Genomic DNA, 18416 nt, shown 5'->3' with positions numbered 1-18416 from the left:
TTGGGTTGGGAAGATCCCCTGGAGGAGGAAATGACAACCCACTCCAGTATTCTTGCCTGGGAAATCCTTTGCCATGGCCAGAGGAGCCTCGAGTGCTACAGTCCAAGGGGTTGAAAAGAGTAGGACACAACAGAGTGACTAACACTATCTTTTCATATATGTGTGTGTATTATAACCATTAAAGCTATTTTGGCATTAGTCCTGTCCTGAAAACTGCCATCTTCTGGTTCCCTGTTTGGTCTCAAGTATTAACAGGTGTGCTCCTGTGTACAACTTACTCCACACAAATGGGATGACATCTCTCTCACCTTTGGTAACTGTGCTCACGGCAAATACATCTGTTTGGAACATAGCTGAGACACAGGAACTAACAACGAAGGTCTGTGAGGAGCCATGGATAGCACAATGTGTATGCCTCCAAGGGCTTGATTATTTTATTCCCCCAGAGCTGCAGAGAGCATTCCTGTCCATACGTGTTAGAGGAGGAGGCGTAATTGGAGTGTTCAGCAGTGTCGCATAGAGAAGAGACTGGTGCGGTCAGGAGTTTTAAGAGAGAGAGTGGCAGGCATAGGTAAATGCCTTGGGCAAACACTTGAGTTTTATTTCCATATATATATAAAATACACATAATGCAAATATATTTAAATCATTTTTTTCTATCATAGGCAAGATGTCAATAAAAAATCAAATCTTTTCTAAATGAAGTAGGTCTTATCTTAATAAGATACTTTCTATTGTCCAGAGTTTCTACATGTGAATAGCTGATGAGGCATCTGCATTGGGAAATACAGTATGAAAAAATATTTTCTATGTTCAATTTTGCTTTTGCCAAGAGTACATAGTTTAAACTGTACAAATCTGCTTTACAAGAAGATACATGTAAGCATTCCATGAGATGCATCTTGGGATGCATTCATTTTGGGTTCACTTTACCACCTGAAATTCTTTTACAGTTATGGGATATTTATTTTCAGTTCACTTCTAATCTTCCATTTGTGTGGCAAGATTATGCTATTTTCCTTTTTAAATTCTTCTTAACTACATTACCTTTTTTTTTTTTTTGACTGTGCTGTGAGACTTATAAGATCTTATTTCCCTGACCAGGGATTGAGCCTAGGCCCGGGCAGTGACTGTGCCAAGTACTAACCACGGGACTGCCAGGGAATTCCCATAATTTTTGTTTCATATTGGGGTATAGTTGAATAACAGTGTTGTGTTAGTGTCAGGTGTTATTGAACCTTTTAAATCTGTCCTTGATGTCTTGCTGGATTGATCTGAACTGGGATGTGCAGGCGGGTGGTGCTGGGACAAGTCTGTCCTCCTTGCCTATACTGGAGAAACAAATCCTCCCTACCTGATGCTGAAAGCTTGTGTTTAACTGCATTCTGTGGTTTATCTGGGGCCTGATGTCCCCCTGAGAAAGAGCTCTAACTCCAAAAGCAATTGAAATTCAGACATCAAGTGTCACATCGTAAGGACTGTGAGGCTGGCATAGTATGGGGCCAAGGATAAGAAAGACTGTGAAGAGGAATAACAGGTTTCCTGAGAGGAGAACCCCACATGCCCCATACCTTCCAAGGACAGTTTGGCGTGGTGGAACATTCCAACAGAACTTTCTGTATCAATGAAAATGTTCTGTATTTGTGCTGGTGGCCACACACTACATGTGACTGTTGAGTCAACGACATGTGGCTAGTGTGAAAGACAAGGAAGTGGATTATAAAGTTTATTTTTAAAAAAGTTTAAATAGCTGCATGTGGCCAGTAGCAACTGTATCAGATAACAGTCATATTGACTTTGTAGTAAAACTGATAACCCAAAAAGGGTATAGTTTTGGGCAACACATAAACTCGCCCCACACAGCCTGTCAGAGCAGTTTTGCACATAGAAAGGAGATGCTGGAGGGGGTAAAACTGAAAGAACCACAATATTTGGATTTCAGACACGCTTAGAGACCTGGGAGATAAATTGGCAGGAACGTTATTACTAGCTTTCCCACCCTACCCTGTGCTGGCAGCCCCACCCACCTTCTCATGTCAGCTAGAGATACATGGGTACCCCAGAGGTTGGTGTAGATGGCAAGGAACTCTAGACTTGGCTAAAAGATCCACACACTGCAATGAATTGTGTGCCACGATGAAGACCCGGCTTAGCCAAGTAAATAAATATTTTAAGAAACGAACTCTGATATTTTCAGGCATTTTTCTTTCTCTTGGCCGTATCTTTTAGAAAAGAGGGGGCCCCTCTTGGGACGTAGTGATAAATTTTCTTTGGCCTAAGTCAGTGGTCTTCTTTTCCTTCATTTCTACTCACATGTCCTCAATATAGTTTTGAAAATCATGTACATCTTTACACACTTACAATTTTATATCTAAATTTTTTTCCTAAGATGCATGAGTTGCCGTGGATGTACATTTTTGCATATGGAAAACATTGACATTTTAGGACTGTTACAGTTCCATCCTAAAATGTCATATACCCGAACAGAATCAAATGTAGCAATTTGATTTCAACCATCATCCATAAAAAGTACAGAAACTCATCTTTGTAAGGAAATGTACTTCTCGAACTTTCATTTCTGATCCAATTTTCCCTGTAGAAATTTATCCTTATGTAATTTATTTTTATGCTTGAAAGTCTTCTATTGATTGCCCTATTATACTTTTATGCAACAAAATATGTATATAAACTTAAATTTAGAACATTTGTAATGTTTCCTGTGAGCATAAGGCTTTTAAGTGTTAAACAGTTTCCTTTGGATTGAGTTATCACAGTTGAGCAAAACAACATAAATACATTACAAGTTTTGATAAATACTTGTTAAATGTTAGGAAGTACAGTTTTATCAGGAATGCATCTCTTAACGAGATGGATGGAGCTTTTTTCCCTTCAATTAGTTTATGCAGAATACATATTATTTATTACTGTATGAGGCACAGTTAAGCATCAATTCTATTTCCATTTTTCACTTGTCTGCATGTAAACTCTGTGAATTCCTGTTCACATAATAAGTAAATAGGAAAGAAAGGAATTTGTTATAGCCCTTTGAACTCCTAACCTTCTATGTTGTAGGCTAAAAATCAATCGTGATCTATCACGAAACATTACTTTTAATGATCCACTGACAACTTGATTAAGTTCCTCCTCAATTTTATTAAAAGCAAAGGATTGCTAGCTGTCTGATTTGCAGAAAGAATAGTTGCAAGTTACCAGGATAATTTACTTTCTCAACACCTACATTGATATTTCAAAATGTTCTGGTGTTTGGTGACCCTGAGATGTTAACATACCAGAGCATCATGCTATATAAAAATTCAGGATGGTTGAGATATGTGCCTCTCTTTTATAGTGTGAAAGGCTTAGCCTATCCTTAGAAAAGAAAGCATATGGATATGGGCATCTGGAAATTGCTTTAAAATGTCTGTTCTCACTTTACCCTTGAGGAGACTTCACATAGCCCCAGGGATACCACATTCTGTGTTCAGTCGCTAAGTTGTGTCCGACTCTGTGATCCTATGGACTATAGCCCACCAGGCTCCTCTGTCTGTGGGATCGCCCAGGCAAGAATACTGGAGTGGTTGCCGTTCCCTTCTACAGTACTCCAGCACTCTCCATTGAAGGCCGATAACCTACGCATTTGCATGGTTCCCTTCCCCTGGCTTGTGATTGGTCAGAGCATGGCATAAGATGCAATTCTGGATTCTGGGAGGCAAGGAGAAGTGTGTTGCAAGATTCTGGGCAATGTCTCCTTGTTCTCAAAAAGAAATCGAGGAAAGAGTCAGTCTCTTGTTCCTCTGATGTGGTGGTCTCTGGTGCTGTGGAGAGCTGCAAAAATACACTGGTCACCAAGGGACTAAGCTTAAAGACAGAGTGCCACCTTAGCATGTCAGAACAGAAACAAAGAAGAGAATTGGAGTCCCTAATGTTACTGTTGATCCCCTGAACTAACCACGCCTAGAAACACTCTACCTTTGAACTTCTTAGTTAAACAAAAAAGATTCCTTATTTGTTTAAGCCACTTGGTTTTGACCACTACTGTATTATTATTTTGACATTTATTGTGATAGAATTAACATACCATATGATTAACTCATTTAAAATATACAATTCAGTGGGTTTTGGTATGCCCACAGAGTTGAACAACCGTCACTGCAATCATTTTAGAACATTTTTATCACTCCAGAAAAGGAGCGCCTATGCTCTTTAGCAGCTTTATCTCCCGCCCAGTATTTCTCCCCACTCCGCACCCCATTTCAACCCTAGCCAACCAGTGTGTTTCTTTTTGTCTGTATAGCTTTGCCTATTCTGGATATTTCATATAAACAAAATAATTTCTGTGTGGTCTTTTATGACTGGCTTCTTTTACTTAGCATAATCTTTTCAAAGTTCATCCAGATTGTAGCGTGTATCAAAACTTGATTCCTTTTATTGTCAAATAATATTCTGTTGTATAGATATACTGCTTTTTATGTATCCATTCACCAGTCGATGCCATTAGGGCTGCTTCCACTTTGGCTATTATGAATAATTCTGCTATAAATATTTGTGTACAGGTTTGTGTGTGAGTATGTATTTTCAGTTCTCTTGAGTATATACCTAGCATTGGATTGCTGATCCACTGGTCATTCTATGTTTATTCATTTGAGGAACTACTGAACTGTTTACCAAAGTGACTGAGCCATTTTACAGTCCCACTTGCAGCATATGAGGGTTCCAATTTTCCACATCCTCGACCACACCAATTATTTTCTGAATTTCTGACTGTTTAGTTGCTGCCCTATTGTAGTTTTGATTTGCATTTCCCTGATGACTAATGATATTGAGCATTGTTTCATGAGCTTAAGTGGCCACATGTATATCTTCTTTGGATATTGCATTATCTAAATCTCTTTCTTTTCACTTGAGAAAATTTCAAACATACACAAAAGAAAACTAGTATAATAAACCTTCATGTTCCCATCACTTATTATTAATAATTATCAGTTTATGACCATTGACTACCTTGTCAGTGTTCAGATTTTTCTGATTTTCTAGTGGGTTATTGTTTGTATTTGGATGGTTTAAACATAATTCAAATTAGTCTACACATCTCTTAATCTCTAAGCATATCTGTCTTTTTTTCCTCATGATTTATTTGTTGAAGATACTTGTTCGCTTGTCCTGTAGAATTTCCTACATTACAGATTTTTCTGAATGCATCTCTGTGATGTCATTTAACATGTTTTTCTATCCTTGGTATTTTCTGAAAATTTGTAGTTAGATTCTTTACTTATTCAAATTCTTTTTTTTTTTTAATTTAACATAGATCGCAAAACTACTTTCACTAAGAGGTACATGGTTTTCTCTCTTTTATTTTGATGTTAAGAGTGATAATTAGGTTCAGGGTTATCAGTTTGACCATACATTATCAGCTTTTCACCTAATTAGTGTTAGCTGCCATCAGTGACCATAACTTGAATCTCTGATTTTATTCGATTTTAGCAAAATGCTGATATTCCAGTTCTAGCATTCCTTCCTCATCTGTGAGCTTGAATCCATCTAAAAGATAAAAGTTCCTGTATTATGTAAATATCTGGTTATCCTAAGGCACAGTGCAGAGGGGAAAAGCTGGGTGGATTCTTGGTTGTTTGTTTTTCTCTTTTATTTACCAGTTTTAAGAATACTGGTGTGGTTCTCTGGCATTAACCAAAGGTGGCCAGTGAAGTTTCCCCTTTTGCTTTTTAAAGCTGTGTTATTGTGGATTCGTGGGTATTTAATGTGTTTGAGGTGTGGCCGTTCACTGCTGTTAATTTTCCTTCTGCAGCTCAGGCTGTCTCATCTTTGGGTGCCCGCATGCTCAGTCGCTCAGTTGTGCCCAACTCTTCATGATGAGTCCTATACTTTCGTTGTTCCCTGGTAGCTCAGTTGGTAAAGAATCCGCCTGCAATGCAGGAGACCCCGGTTCAATTCCTGGGTCGGGAAGATCCGCTGGAGAAGGGATAGGCTACCCACTCCAGTATTCTTGGGCTTCCCTGGTAGCTCAGCTGGTAGGGAATCAACCTGCAATGTGGGAGACCTGGATGCAATCCCTAGGTTGGGAAGATGCCCTGGAGAAGGGAAAGGCTACCCACTCCAGTATTCTGGCCTGGAGAATTCCATGGACTATACAGTCCATGGGGTAGCAAAGAGTCAGACACGATTGAGCAACTTTCACTTCACACTTCACACCAGTCCATGGTGACAAATTCTTTGATTCTGGGATAGAAGATGTTCCATCCTCATGCATTCCTGCCTTAGTCTGTAGAGTCAGCCCATTTTTCCAATATGGGAAGTGGTATTCAGGGGCCAAAACCTAGGTGCTGAAAACCACATATTGTTCCTGGATTGATCATTGTTTCCTGATCCTTTCATAGGACAGAGCTAAGAAATATATATTTCCTTTTAAAAAGAAAATGAAGTATGAGTTAATACTTAATTCCCTTTCAAATTTAGGAATATTTTTGTTTTCCTGTGTCTTTTCTTTTGAAAAGCTTATTTCACATTGACACTAATATAATGAAACATATGCAGGTACTATGTATCTGTGGTAATTTTATATGAGCAAAGCATGCTGAATTGATCAATATGATTATTGAAAATAGTTTAAGTTTTTTTTTTGCTCTTTAAAATGTACTCTGTTAAGGATAGTCAAACTTCTGTGTTTTAAGGTCATTTGATTCTTTCTGTAAGATTAAGTATGCTGTCAAACTTTTGGATTTGAGTAAGACCTAGTAACTCAACATAGTTTTAATTACATTTCTGTGTTCCTGTATTTAAAGGCCGTTTACATTTCTTTTATGCATTATTTACCCCTCCAGCCCATCAGTGTTGATCTTTGGATTCTCTAATTTTAAAGAAGTTTATACCACTTGTACTTGGGTCTTTCTGTGACTTACACCTGAAGACATTCTAAAAAATAAATCAAAGCTGTCAACTTGTGGGCTTCAGGAACTGATCATAGCATTGAAAGTCAGATCGCATCAGCCAAGCAGTGATGACAGAGCTGGAGGCAGAAGCTTTGAATATTTGAAAGACCTGTTCCCCTGGGTCCCCATTCCAGCTTCCTCTTCTGGGGACTCTTAGACGTGAGAAGGGGGAGGGAGACTCACCTTTCACAAGTCATGTGAGAGTTGTTGATCCTGTTGCCTTAGCTGTGTTCTTGTTGTTTAGTTACCAAGTCATGTCCAACTCTGCAACCCCGTGGACTGTAGCTTGCCAAACTCCTCTGTTGATGGGATTTCCCAGGCAAGAAAATTGCAGTGGGTTGCCATTTCCTCCTCCAGGGGATCGTCCCGACCCAGGGATTGAACCCATGTCTCTTGCGTCTCCTGCATTGGCAGGTGGATTCCTTACCACTGGGCCACTTGGGAAGCCTATGGACTTTGTAACAAAGTATTAACAGAAGCCATAAATTGGTTGGATCCACCTAAGAGGTCTTGCCTTTGTTTTTATCTTCTTTTGATATATTTATATTTATTTATTTATTTGACGTGCCCAGTCTTAGGTCGATGGACATGAGTTTGAGCAAACTTTGGGAGGTAGTGAAGGACAGGACAGCCTGGCGTGCTGCGGTTCACGGGGTCACAAAGATTCAGACACGACTTAGTGACTGAACAGCAACAGCAAAAATTGGGTCGTAGTTTTGGCATGCAAGATCTTCAGCTGCAGCTTGTGGGATCTTTTTCAGTTGCAGCATGCAGATTCTTAGTGGGATCTAGTTCCCTGACCAGGGATTGAACCTGGGCCCCCTGCATTGGGAGCATGGAGTCTTAGCTACTGGATCACCAGGGAAGTAAGCCCCCATTGCCTTTGAATTATGCTTTGATTATACATGGACCCTTTCTTTTGATTTCTTATTACTTTCCTTTGGTGAATTCCAAGTTTTTAATTTATCTCTGACTCTGGGATACAAACTCCAGGTCATTTGAGTTCTCATTTTGTCTGCCTGGAGAACACATATTATGAAATTAGCCAGGTGTCTGGACTCCTGATAGAATATAAATTGAACCTAGCTCTTCAAACTTCACTTTTTAAAAATCTACTTGAAATCAGCCATGTTGACAATGTGTAACAATTTTCGGTGAAGACCTTGACATTGCAAACTTGGTACTTAGAACCAACCAGCCCTGAAGCTGTGCTTCCTTGCTCTACATGTAATTGGGTATACATAGGCCAGGCAGAGTTTATGTTGTACAAGAACATAATACTCTAGCAAAACACAAAATGCATTTATGACCATTGCAGAAGGCAAGAGCCTTAAGGCCCAAATTGGAAAGAAGCTAATGATGTAAAGAACATGTTAAATGAACTGAACAGTTTCTAGTATGGAACTATATGCTAATGTAGAAGATTCTGAGCATTTATGGAATTTGAGGGCCAGCTGTTGGTTCAAAACTACAGGAAGGTAAGAAGGTCAAAATTATACTAAGTTTGAAGCTGTTTTTTCTATTGAAAAAAATTTCCCGCTTTTTTTTCAAAACTTACTTTACAAACTACCATGATAGATAGAGTGTAAAATTGGGCTCTGAGAGCCCAAGAGGTCTTCCTAAACTCTGTCACTTTCTTATTTCATCCTTGAGTTAGGCTAATGCTGCTCCCATGGCCTTCAAATCATTAACTCATCTAGGCTCAGAATCATTGAACTTATAAATCATGCTGTTCCTAAAGTATAGCTGTGTGTTGCAAAACATGATTTTCTCGTTGTCATTAACAGAACAAATGCCCATGGGAGATTTTTTCCTAGAACTCAACAACAAAACAAAGGCATTTGTCCTCTAGTTGATATAAAGGCTGTCATTGCATAGAATGGTCTCTTTTATCCTTTTGTACATTAACTGAGCATAATTTTCAAATGTAAAACCTCCAAAAGGAGCATAATTCTGGAAATGGCAAGATTATAATTATGTGAAGCATAAAAGATAAACTTGTGGTTTATAAATCATGGATATTAATATTCAGCAGGAGCCTAATTCACAGTAAAACCTGAAATAACTACATTGTTAAAAATAATTGAATTGGGATGTTAGAAGAAATTTTTGCAGTTAAGGATTATTTTTGTGGGGAGTGTTTTGGGCCATCTGGGCTTTAAATTTGCATTTAGGTGGGGCTATTTCCATTGCTCTTTAATACAGTGGCATACATTTTAATTAGTTTAGCTTAATTTTTTTCATTCCTACTATGTGTCCCTTATTCCTCTAATCTGTCACAAATGCTTGGTTGTTTAACTTTCATTTATTTCTGAATTTCTCTTTCCTGCTCTTTATACTGCCATGGATCTTGGTTCATGCCACCATTATTATTATTTTTTTTATTTGGGGTATAGTTGTTGTACAATGTTGTGTTGGTTTCTGCCATACAACAAAGTGAATCAGCTATATGTGTATGTATATATGTCCCCTCCCTCTTAAACCTCCCTCTCACCCCCATCCTTCCCACCCTTTCTTGGTCAAATTTGAGCTTGATTTCTACAGGACCCTCTGACATGTACATGTTACCCTCCAGACCTGTGCCCTTCAGATCCGTTTGCTACAGCATCAAGAGATACCTAGTTGATGGGTGAATCTCATGTTTCTCTTCTGCTTAAAATTCCTCAGTGCCATGCCGGTATCTACAGAGTTGGAATTTACTGTGCTCTGAAGGGTGGCTCTGGGTAGAGTGAATGAGTCAAAATATACTTGACTCTTGAGTAATGCTGGACTTTTCCAGTGGACTTTGATTGTGGCTAATTTTCAAAAGGGAAAACAGATTCACTGCTTCTCAAACAGATTTAGTTTTAAAAATCGTATATGCTTTGGTTCTGGGAGCTGAAACCTGGATGCCTCAGAGGGAAGCACTTCCCTGACTAGTATTTTTGGAGCTTTCAGTTCTTCTTATTTTCTCAGTGGTTTGGTGGAAAGAAGTATAGAATGGTGGGAAAAAGGGACTTCAGGATGCTCTTGACCCATATCCTGCTCTGCTTTCTTACATAGTAACTTTTTCAGTTGTTATTTACTTAACCTGTGTGCACCTCAGGTTCCTGTTCTTCAGGATGGATGGATTATCATGAGGACTAGCATATGATGGGTGCTTCATCAATGGTGGTGGGTACTCTTCTTTGGGGTCTTTGGTGGACCTAGGGGGAGGTAGGTTTGAAGGAACTTACAGTGTTATTCCTTGCACTGTGTCACCCTTGGATGCATTCATAGGTCACAGATTAAGAGAGATTCAGAGACTTCAGAGTAACTCTGAGGTTCCACACAAAGCTAGCCAAGGCTCTGTCTTGTGTGTGTATACAGCCCAGGGGGTCTGTGTGTGCAGAGTGGGAGCTGCAAATCTCAGAAGGGTTGTTACATTGAGTGATGACATGAGAAAGAGAAAACTCATCTGGCTTTAACCTTTGCTTCTTGTGTAGCTTGGTGTCAATGAAAAATCACAATGAGGCACATATAATTTTCCTTCAGTCACCCCTTATTTTGACTACATTGGTTCACCCCAGGAAAATTGCAAACTCAAGCCTGTGGTCATATTCCTGTCTTGATTCAGGAGCAGCCAAAAGGAGGGAGCCACTCTCAAAAAAAAAAAAAAAAAAGAAAAAGAATAATTAGGTATGTATTGAGAAGCATTCAAAATATGATAAAGTTATTCTAAAATGAAAAAGTACCACAAGTACCAGCTTAAAACTCAAATGCCTGTGCAGGAGCCATGAAAAAAAATAAACATTTCAGTAATGGAAGGGAGTTAACCAGGGTTTCTAGGGGCTAAGATAGAAAGTGCTAAGCGTAAATCAACGTGAATCTCTATTTTTGCAGCTGTTATGACTGGGGCATGTTGCTTATATTGGGAAAGAAAAACAGTATTCATACCACTATGACAACTGATTATATTTAATATCTATTCCCATAAAAATCTTATTAAGATTTTCAGAAGAGCCAGAGATTAAGTTACCAGGATTAAAATTATTTTTGTCTGAATAAATTAAATCAAGAATAGCAGGTATTTAAAATGTGAACTACCAGATCTGATGTATCTGGCCAGATGCTCTCCAACTTTTTATTTTTTTTTATAAAGAACCATCTGCTCTAAGTGGAGGTGCCTATTAACTTTTCTAGTAGAAAAAGAAATTTGCATCTGAAGACACAAAGTCAGTGAATTGTGAAAGAACACAGTTATGAAGACAAAATTAAAAAATCCTCTGACACCCCCCAGGACCAATTTAAAAGAGTGCTATTTAGAGACATTCTGTTTGTGAAGCATCTATTTTCAGTTATTTCTGTTAAGGTTACTATGAGCAGCAGTCTTAGAAGTAGATTTTAATAGTTGCTCTATGATGTTGTAGGTAATGAGGGTGTGCTTTGCCTAACAGTTCATCTGTTTATGGAGCCGACTCTCCTGTCCTTTACCCCAGCCTCAGTCTTGATGGCCAGTCTGGGATGGCACAGCAGGCTATCCGAAAATCATCATGCAGTTAGAAACACAACATCAATGTGAAAGGAATAGGTAAAATTTTATATGTCACTTAGTGGGTTTTTGTGACTATTGAAGTGAAATTAGGAAAGCCTGCGGTGCTCCATCTTTATATTATCCATATCTTTCCAAAGAACTTTGGGTCACACAACATCTCTCATGTTAGGGAAAAGATGAAAAGTGCGATCAGTGGATTTTGGATAATTCTCTCAAAATGAAAATGATAATGATGACAAGTGTTCCAGTTTACTTATTTGGGTTGTTTGAGGTAGCAGAGATTTTTCCTGAAGTGAACTGAATTCAAGCCACATGCAATATTCTTTTCTTCCCTTATTTGGATTCAATATACGTTTGAATCTTTAGCTTAAAAAGTTTTAGAATTGGAATTTTTCTGACTTTTATCTATAATAGAATCTTAATAATGTGGAGTGTTCTAGTAAGAACTGTGTGATAGGAACTCTCCTTTTTTGGTGGAAATTTTGCTGAGTTGAAATTTGATGTTGCATTAAGAAAAAATGTGTAATTAATTATTGCATGTGCTGTGCTATGCTTAGTCGCTCAGTCGTGTCTGACTCTTTGCGACCCCATGGACTATAGCCCGCCAGGCTTGTCTGTCCATGGGGATTCTCCAGGCAAGAATATTGGAGTGGGTTGCCATGCCCTCCTTCAGGAATTATTGCATAATCATTGCTTAACCTGCTAAAACAGATTGTTTTCAAGCCTGTTAACGGAACCTATTTATGTACTGTCAGTTGAGTATTTGATTCAGTTATAAAGTGCCACTTAGGAGTGTAAACTCTGGAGCCAGCTGATCTAAGTTCAGATTTGGATTCTTTTATTTAGCAGCTGTTGGTCCTTGAGCAAGTTACAGAATCCCTATGTTTTGATATCCTCATCTGTAAAATGGGATAATAATAGTACTCAAAACATGGGGCAGTTGTGGGGGATCCAACGGTTTCATATATTTAATACAGTGTTTGATACAGAACAAGCACTCAATAGGTTATTATTTTGTAGTCTCCTGGGAGTTAATATATGGACCCAAAAGAAACAAAACTGAGTTGAAAATATTCTATAGCCAGAATAGTCACTAATTCTTAAAGCCAACTATGCTCCAATTAAAGAAAAACCAGGATATTCACTAATTATTTTTGAAGATACTACTTATTCTTTAAATAAATATTAATATTTTTTAACTTATTGTGTTAGCTGCTTAGTCATGTCTGGCTCTTTGCAACTCCACGGACTGTAGCCTACCAGGCTCCTCTGTCCATGAGATTCTCCAGGCAAGAATACTGGAGTGGATTGCCATTTCCTTCTATATGGGGATCTTCCTGACCCAGGGATCAAATCTAGCTCTCCCACACTGCAGGTAGATTCTTTACCATCTGAGCCACCAATGAATGATTTTTATTTATCAATTAGCATTAAATTACAGAGTTAAGATCTAGCAATAAAAGATAGATATTATTCTTAATTTTATTCATTTTTCAAAGCTTTCTGGTCAAATTTCTGAAATGACCAAATTCTCAAAATCTTCCTGAGATATTTTTGAAAAACACAATAACCAACGCCTTTATGTAACATTTACCTTTATTTGAATGGTTTGTCTCCCATTTGGCAGTAATTAATTTTCACAGTGAAAACACAGTTGCTAGTTTATTTAATGATTTCACATATCAAAGAGGTCCCTGTATTGATTATTGGTAGATATTGCTTGTAGTCTATATGATACAAGCCATGAATAGTTTATTTATTTGTCTATGTCATTAGCTTTTGGAAGCAAACATGGATGTGAATAGCTCGTGAAAATGAGGGAGGAGGCACAAAGGTCTAAGTGCCAGTTTATCTAAAAACATTTCATTAACACTTGTAATTCATTTTGGTTTAGTGTAAATTCAGGGTCTGGAGTTAGATAATGTTCTTATTGGTTGTTTAGATTTAGGCAAATGGCAGCTTCTCCACATCTCAATTTTCTCATTTTGAAAATGGACATGAGATTATGTACCTACTTCACAGGGTTCTTGTAAAGCCTATGTACTACTACTAACAGTTGTAACTGCAATTTACTATGCACTTACATGGTAGACATTGTATTAAGTGCTTTACATGCAACCCTCATGATTAATCTTCTCTAAAGCGCTATGAGATAGCTACAGTCATCATCTCCATTTTATGGAAAAAACAGGCATAGGGAAAATAAGGAACTTTTTCAAGGCTTCCCTGAAAATGGTAGAGCCAAGACTAAGACACCAAGGCCAGTCTGCTTTGCCTCTTATAAAACTTCAAATGCATGAGACAAGTGCTCAGGGCTGGTGCACTGGGAAGACCCAGAGGGATGGGATGGGGAGGGAGGTGGGAGGGGGGGTCGGGATGGGGAACACATGTAAATCCATGGCTGATTCATGTCAATGTATGGCAAAAACCACTACAATATTGTAAAGTAATTAGCCTCCAACTAATAAAAATAAATGGAAAAAAAAAAAAAAAGAAAAGCAAGGAATAAAAAAAAACTTAAAGAGTTTTTTCCTCTTATAAAACTGGGAAAGTTTAGTGGCTACAATTTAGCATTTAAAGCAATAGATACAGGTAGATGCAAAACTATTATATATAGGATGGATAAACAGCAAAGTCCTACTGCATGGTGATAAGCCGTAATGGTTTGTGTGGTTTAGCTGTGTCTGACCTTTTGCGACCCCATGGACTGTAGCCTGCCAGACCCCTGCATTGCCGTTCCCTTCTCCAGGGGATCTTCTGGACCCAAGGACTGAATCCTTGTCTCCTGCATTGGAACGTGAATTCTTTACTGTTGAGCCCCCAGGGAAGCCCAACCATAATGGAAAAAATACAAAAAAGAAAGTGTATATATGTTTAACTGAATCACTTTGCTCTAGAGCAGAACTTAACACAACACTGTAAATCAACTATGATAAAAATTTTTTTAAAAAAGAGTATATGAATTTTCAGAGTGATTTAGTAATCTACTTATCATCAAGCGCACCATTTGAAAAATAACAGAATTGTAAAGGAACCACAGAGAGGCTTCTAGATAATAAACTCTTGCTAGAATTACCCAGTTTCTTTGAGGATAATACTTGCTGTCTGCTTGATACCATTGTCCATTTGAGAGGTAAAGTATCTGTGACAACTTGCCAGAATTTTCCAACTTAGTCATAAAATTTACTAAAATTCAGTTCTGGGTTTAGGGGTTTTGCTTAGTCTAGCTTTAGTCACACATATGCCAGCTTAACCTGTGAAACCAGCCAGAATGAAGTTAGCGCTCAGCCTATGTTCAAACTGGAACAGTCCTCTTCCTGTGAGCGGCCCCTTCACCAGGAAATGTCTTCCAAATTCACAATTGTAAAAGCAATGAAATATCTGTAAATAAAGAAATGTTTAAAACCCATCTAATTGACCAGAAAGATCTTTATTTTGAATGCAAAAATGTCAAAACTTTTTCAAGAGAAGAAATTCTATCCTAATGTTGTTAGATCCTGCTTGATTAGGTTTGGTTCAAACAACGAAAGCCTCTTTGTAGGCGGGGGTTGGGGAAAACTATTTCCTGATGGTCTACTAAATTGATAATAAACTAAATAAACTAAAGTGTTTATTTTTAATTTACTTGTTTGGAAGTTAGAGCACATTTCTCCCACAAAATAGTTTATAAAATCTGGCTGGGTCTATTTAAGGCTTGGTGAAGTCTCACTATTATATTATCTTGGTTTTGATCTTTTTTTTTTTTTTTTCCAAGCCTTATTTATTTTTTTATTTATTTTTTCATTTATAGGCTAATTACTTCACAACATTGCAGTGGGTTTTGTCATACATTGACATGAATCAGCCATGGATTTACATGTGTTCCCCATCCTGATCCCCCCTCCCACCTCCCTCTCCACCCGATTCCTCTGGGTCTTCCCAGTGCACCAGGCCCGAGCACTTGTCTCATGCATCCCACCTGGGCTGGTGATCTGTTTCACCATAGATAATATACATGCTGTTGATCTTAAGAGTAGAGAGAGGACTGATAGGGGTTGATTCGTGTCCTCCTAAATTCACATGTTGAATTTGTAACTCTTGGTACCTCATAATACGACTGTGCTTGGACATAGGGCCTTTAAAGAGGTTGTCAAGGTAAAATAAGGTCATTCAAGCAGACTCTAATCTGAAATAACTGCTGTCTTTATGAGAAGAGGAGATCAGAACACTGGCACACCCAGTGGGGAGACTGTGTGAGGATACTGGAAAAAGATAACCAGTTAGTCTGTAGTCCTCTTTTACCTTTTGTTCTGTTTCTCTGCTTTTCCCATTGTCTTCTTGATATTCTGCTTTCCACTAGGATGATCCTCTTCTTCAGCGTGCTGGGTCAGCATGGATCTTGGTTCTTCTCAAAGTGCTCCCTTTGCTCTAAATAAAGTTAGGAATGAAGAAATAAGTGATGTTAGTGGTTTTAACCACACATACTAGAATGAGTGCCTGCCGGCCCCTTAATTCCCTATGTGTTCCATGTGGGGTATGGACTTTGTTTAGTGGCCAACGTATTCCCATAGCCAGGAATAGCATCTGACATGTGGCAATTATTTCAATTTGTATTCTTGAATAAAGGTCTTATTTTTAAAAACTAAAGTCGAACTCAATTGAATCTCTTAATATGGGAATTGTAGACTGTTTATGGGCTTCCCTTGTGGCTCAGCTGGTAAAAAAATCTGCCTGCAATGCGGGAGACCTGGGTTTGATCCCTGGGTTGGGGAGATCCCCTGGAGAAGGGAAAGGCTACCCACTCCAGTATTCTGGCCTGGAGAATTCCATGAACTGTATAGTCCATGGGGTGATAAAGAGTCGGACACGACTGAGCGACTTTCACTTTCTTTCAGACTGTTTATAAGCAAGTTGACTGCTTAAAGGCATTCTAGAATGTGGTTCCTTTTTTGTGGTAGTGGTCGTTGTCGGGAGGAACAGTAGCACTTGTCCCCTAAGTGAACGCACACTCCTGGGATCACTATTTTTTTTTTTTTTTTTTACATTTCCTCTCTTTCTAATTCAGTGCCCATAGATCTTTAAAAAATCTCCTCATTGCTTTAGTTTATAAGGGCTCTGCTGGTATTGTGGGCCAGATGTCAGCTTTTGGGACTGGAGGAGGCATGGGGCAATGAAGGAAAAGACCTTGGTGCATCAGGGTCATTTGAAAGTGGAAGGTGACCTCAGAAACTTATTTTTTACTTCATCAGGTGTCATGTGATACCTGAAAGGCATTGGTGTGAAACGTGGAATAAGGATAAGTCAACTTGGAATGCTTCTGTAACTGGCCCTTTGAGACAGAAACAATGGCTGTGATGGGTATTTTTAGCGAATGACAGCAGGCTCTGAGCACTTCTTCTGTCCCTGCCCTGGTTCCAGCCCTCTCCTCCACTTGTGAAATCCTTGGGGTCAGGTTTTTGAAGGATGGAGGTGAAGGGGCACATTAGATAGAAGGTAAATTAAAAATGTATTTATTTATTCAATAAACACTTAGCACTTACTATGTTCCAGGCACTGTTCCAAGTGGTTTATACATATTCATTTACTTAATCTTTATATCCTGAGGAGAAAACTCTGGCAGGAGAGGTTTTCACTCTAGATCACAAGTGAGAACATGGTAGGGGGAGATTCATTCCCAGGCTGTGTGATTCCACAGTGTGAGCTTTTACAAGAAAGAACTGATAGCAACTGGGTGCTTTGTGGAGCAGGATGGAAGAAAGAGAATGCCAGGTTTGGGAGAGAGATGTTGGATATACTAGTGGCACAGGTAGGGTAGAAATGAGGGAAATAGCTTATTATCATATTGAATTGATCTCTAATTCATCCCGTTTTGTATACGTCTTCCTCCTCCACTTGTGGTCATGTTAACGCTGTAGTCACCTCTGAGGGAGCTGGGTTTCTTGAGGCTCTAGAAAGGGAATATCCCAAGAAGGAAGTAACTTCTGGAAGCTGGAGGGGAGAGAGGCAGCCCAGGAAAGAAACTGGTGTTGCGCTGGGGGAGGGCAGGCTTTGGGTCATGACGCAGCCCTAGACATGATGTTGACTCTATATATTCTTTAACAAATGGAAGTGGTGTTAGAGTTCTACTTTTAAGGTTGTGAAGATATAACAAGAAATAGAGCATGGACCTTAAAACTGGAAAGGCAGCAAGCTCAACAAATCTAGTAGTTTTTATTTATTATCATGTAACTCATTTTTTTTCCCCAAATGAAGATAAGCAAGTCAAACAGTCATTCTGTTTCAAGTAAGAGTGACCCACTTGGCTTGCCCCCTCTCTGCCTGCCCCTGTGTCTTTGAGGGCACTCCAAACCTTCTTCAGGGAATAGCTTCAAAGTATAGTTTGAAAGCTACTTCTCTGAATCAACTTCGCTTCTGAATATGAGAAAATTTTGGCCAAGAGACATTCAATGTCTTTCCAGCATTTGTACAATGGCATTTTCACTCTCTGAGGGTTGTGTCCCCATTGGGAAACCATCTGTCTGTGAAACACTCTGAAAAATTAAAAGTTCATATCAAAGTAAGCATTTTAATAATACCTATCATTTATTGAATACTTACAATGCTCTTTCAGGTGTGGAAGGACAGATTCACACGTGTGTGACCTGTGCAGTATCACAAGTTCTACACTCAGAAGGGCTCCACTCTTGGTTTTATGCTCTGCTGTTGTCATCCTGAAAATTTTAGTAGGTTTTGAGCGTGTTTTCATTTTGCACTGGGCCACACAAATTATGTAGCTGATCCTTGCTCCTGATATGTGTATATCTCATTTACCCTAATACTCCAGTCATATTCAAGTGTGGATATTAGTATCCCTATTGTACAATTAAGGGAATTGAGGCAAAGATAGTTTCCTGAAGATCACACGCTTTGTGAAGGGGCAGAATGGGGAATGTAGTCAAGAATTGTTGGCTTTCAAGCCCATTGTCTTTATACCTTAGGTT

The 18416-nt window shown here is 38.8% G+C and overlaps 1 protein-coding gene across 2 annotated transcripts in view; it reads left to right on the top strand.

The window, feature by feature from the left end:
- FRAS1 (Fraser extracellular matrix complex subunit 1) overlaps positions 1-18416 on the top strand; it is a 502305-nt gene that overhangs the window by 33938 nt on the left and 449951 nt on the right. The window contains exon 1 of one of the 2 annotated variants that reach the window (XM_043906393.1): positions 10062-10097. The exons of the other annotated variant lie outside the window; for it this stretch is intronic. Coding sequence (XP_043762328.1) covers positions 10074-10097 — 24 coding nt within the window. The 5' untranslated portion in view covers positions 10062-10073. Of the gene's footprint in view, positions 1-10061; positions 10098-18416 lie in introns of those variants that run through there. 2 annotated transcript variants of the gene reach the window in all.

The sequence above is a fragment of the Cervus elaphus genome, chromosome 6 (genome assembly GCF_910594005.1).
Source record: "Cervus elaphus chromosome 6, mCerEla1.1, whole genome shotgun sequence".
NCBI classification, from domain to species: domain Eukaryota; kingdom Metazoa; phylum Chordata; class Mammalia; order Artiodactyla; family Cervidae; genus Cervus; species Cervus elaphus.
This window is presented reverse-complemented; position numbering and strand designations above follow the sequence as displayed.